Genomic DNA, 2,500 nt, shown 5'->3' with positions numbered 1-2,500 from the left:
AAAGAAAAAAATAGAAATTCATGATCTCTGAATAATAAGAACTAACACCATTTTATTTTCTACCACTAGCAAGAGGTCTGCAGTTTACTGGAGCTTATCACAACTGTTAAATATTTGAGAGAAAAGAACAGTTTCTGTCACAGTTTTTATCTATAGCATTACTAGTTAACAAACCACCTCTGCATGAACATTCAATATGTCAATTTTTGCTAAAATAGTCTTAAAAACAAAGGACACATTGGCCAATATAATACTGGATATATAGTGTCTCAGAAAAAATATAGAATTTTCAAAGCTGGAATGCCTTTGAACATAAGTCTTCTGGGTCAGAGCTGACCTGATGTTAAACAACAATAACATTTGTTAACAACACATTTAGGTGTCCCTCTCAGTTTACAGAAATAAGTGGTACTTCCACAGCTAAATGAACTAAAAATTATTCAAAGTTAAATATCTTAGCGAAGGACACAGTAGAATTTAATATTATTCACTGATCAGCTGGTAAAAGCAACAGACTCTATTAAATCACCCACTCACACACAAAACAACAAATGAATACAGAAAAAAAGATCATCAAATTGTATCAACATTCACAAGTGAATAGAAGTTGATATGAATACAGAAAATAATTCTTTTTGAGGTAATCAAACAAACTCTATAATCTCATTTTTGTTTCACAATTAAAAAGAATACTGCAATATACAGTCAAGACATTATTATTTGATCAATAAAAGTTCAATTGCAGGCATAAATTATTTTCAGTTGTTACAAATATGTGAAATTCTAAAAACACACTGTAACCCTCAGGTCTATACAAATGAGTGAATAAACAGGTGACACAAAAATCACAACAATAAGTATTCTAAAACTAGATTATGTGCAGACAGTGCTTGACCTTGTATTATGCAGTTAATAGTCTAACAGTCAACCACACAGTCAATGAGCTTCATTCTGTTTCAGAAACTATGAAATGTTCTATTTTATGCTGCAAAGCACTTAGTCCTGTTATATAGCAGCCAAATTTTCGAATTAAATACTACTCTTTTAAAAAGAAGAACTCAAAGAATAATGTAGTCTTAAATACATAATGCCTGAAGAAATACAAATACAGACTATTTGGAATGCCTCTAACTACAGATGTTTGATCAAGTCTAACAACATCCAAAATTTATAAAACAAATCCAATTTCTTTTCCCTGGGCATGAGGCTAATACTGTATAGGAAATGATATTATTGGTAGAATCAACCTTTGTACTACCTTATGATCTCTTGAAGATGAAAAGAAATATTGGTTTGGTTGAGGAACAATTCTATTGTAAAAGTGATAAAGTCAGTGTTAAAACAGATAGGTTGTATCAATATGACTAAGGGGTAAAAAATACCTGAAGCAGTATTCTGTATTCTAACACTAATGTGAGAGATAATATAATGAATTGACATACTTTAATCAAACAAGATTACCCAAGCAACTAATAAATAAAAACTCCTAAGATTTTTTTAATCTATTTTTTAATATAAACAAGGGAGATAATTTCAAAATAAGATTTGATGGAAATTAGAGGGTCAACACAGACTTTGCAGATTGAAATAATCTTGTTTAATTTCAGCAATTAAACCACCTCCATGCCCGGAGAGATTTTTTCTCTACTAATTACTTGGATAATCTCAGTTGATCAAGATTTTCCAACAGACAACTTACATATAAAACTGAAGCAAAATGGGCAATAGTGCCTTGCCATAGAAATGTTTTGGTTTATTTATTTTCAAAGTGTTCAAATTTGATAAATTAAGGGATCAAATCAATCAATTTTATCACCATCTCAGAGAATTGTTGTGTGATAAAGAAAAATTTGTATCCACTAACCTTTAATCATTGACTCTCATGTACTTTAACAAGTAAAAACATGAAAATTTCATTTGTAAACATTTACTCACCTCTAATCATAAAACTACCCGTTGTAAGGTATTCTCCAGTAGGTGCAGTCTTTGAAACTTGGTCATGGTACACCCACCAAGCACTTGTGATGACTTTGGCATCCCAAGCAGCACTATTACATATAGCCATGCTTCCAGCTTCATTTAGTGTTTTCGGGGGAACAGGTTTCACTAGGTGAACAAAGAAATTCAATGCATGTACATAATTTATTTTATGATTCAAGGAAATATTGGGTTGGCAACTAAGTTCCTGCCGTTTTTTAAAATTTTGGAATTTATTGCGTTTTTAAATTTTGGAATCTATTTTTCTAGAGAATTCTATTTTTGAATCATTTTGGAATCTTTATTTTTTCTAGTTAATTTAGTTAATTTTTGTTTATTTTGGAATGTCAAGTTAAGAAAAACGAGCATTTTCAACACCTCCTTCTTTTTGCTTTTAATCAAGGTTCTAAGGCCGCAAGAGCTGCTCACAACATTTGTGCTGTGTATGGAGAGGGTGCCATAGCTGAAGGAACCGCTCGTGGTTGGTATGCCAAGTTCAAAAATGGAAATTTTGACCTCAAAG

General features: G+C 31.3%; 1 protein-coding gene across 1 annotated transcript in view; it reads right to left on the bottom strand.

Moving 5' to 3' along the window:
- Window positions 1-2,500, bottom strand: part of LOC106876981 (ribosome quality control complex subunit NEMF) — a 119,600-nt gene that overhangs the window by 57,934 nt on the left and 59,166 nt on the right. The window contains exon 20 of the mRNA XM_052971973.1: window positions 1,936-2,106. Within this exon, the coding sequence (XP_052827933.1) occupies window positions 1,936-2,106 (171 nt within the window). The remainder of the gene's footprint in view (window positions 1-1,935; window positions 2,107-2,500) is intronic.

The sequence above is a fragment of the Octopus bimaculoides genome, chromosome 11 (assembly GCF_001194135.2).
Source record: "Octopus bimaculoides isolate UCB-OBI-ISO-001 chromosome 11, ASM119413v2, whole genome shotgun sequence".
NCBI lineage: Eukaryota > Metazoa > Mollusca > Cephalopoda > Octopoda > Octopodidae > Octopus > Octopus bimaculoides.
The sequence above is the reverse complement of the archived record's forward strand: the minus strand, read 5'-3'. Positions and strand labels throughout refer to the sequence as shown.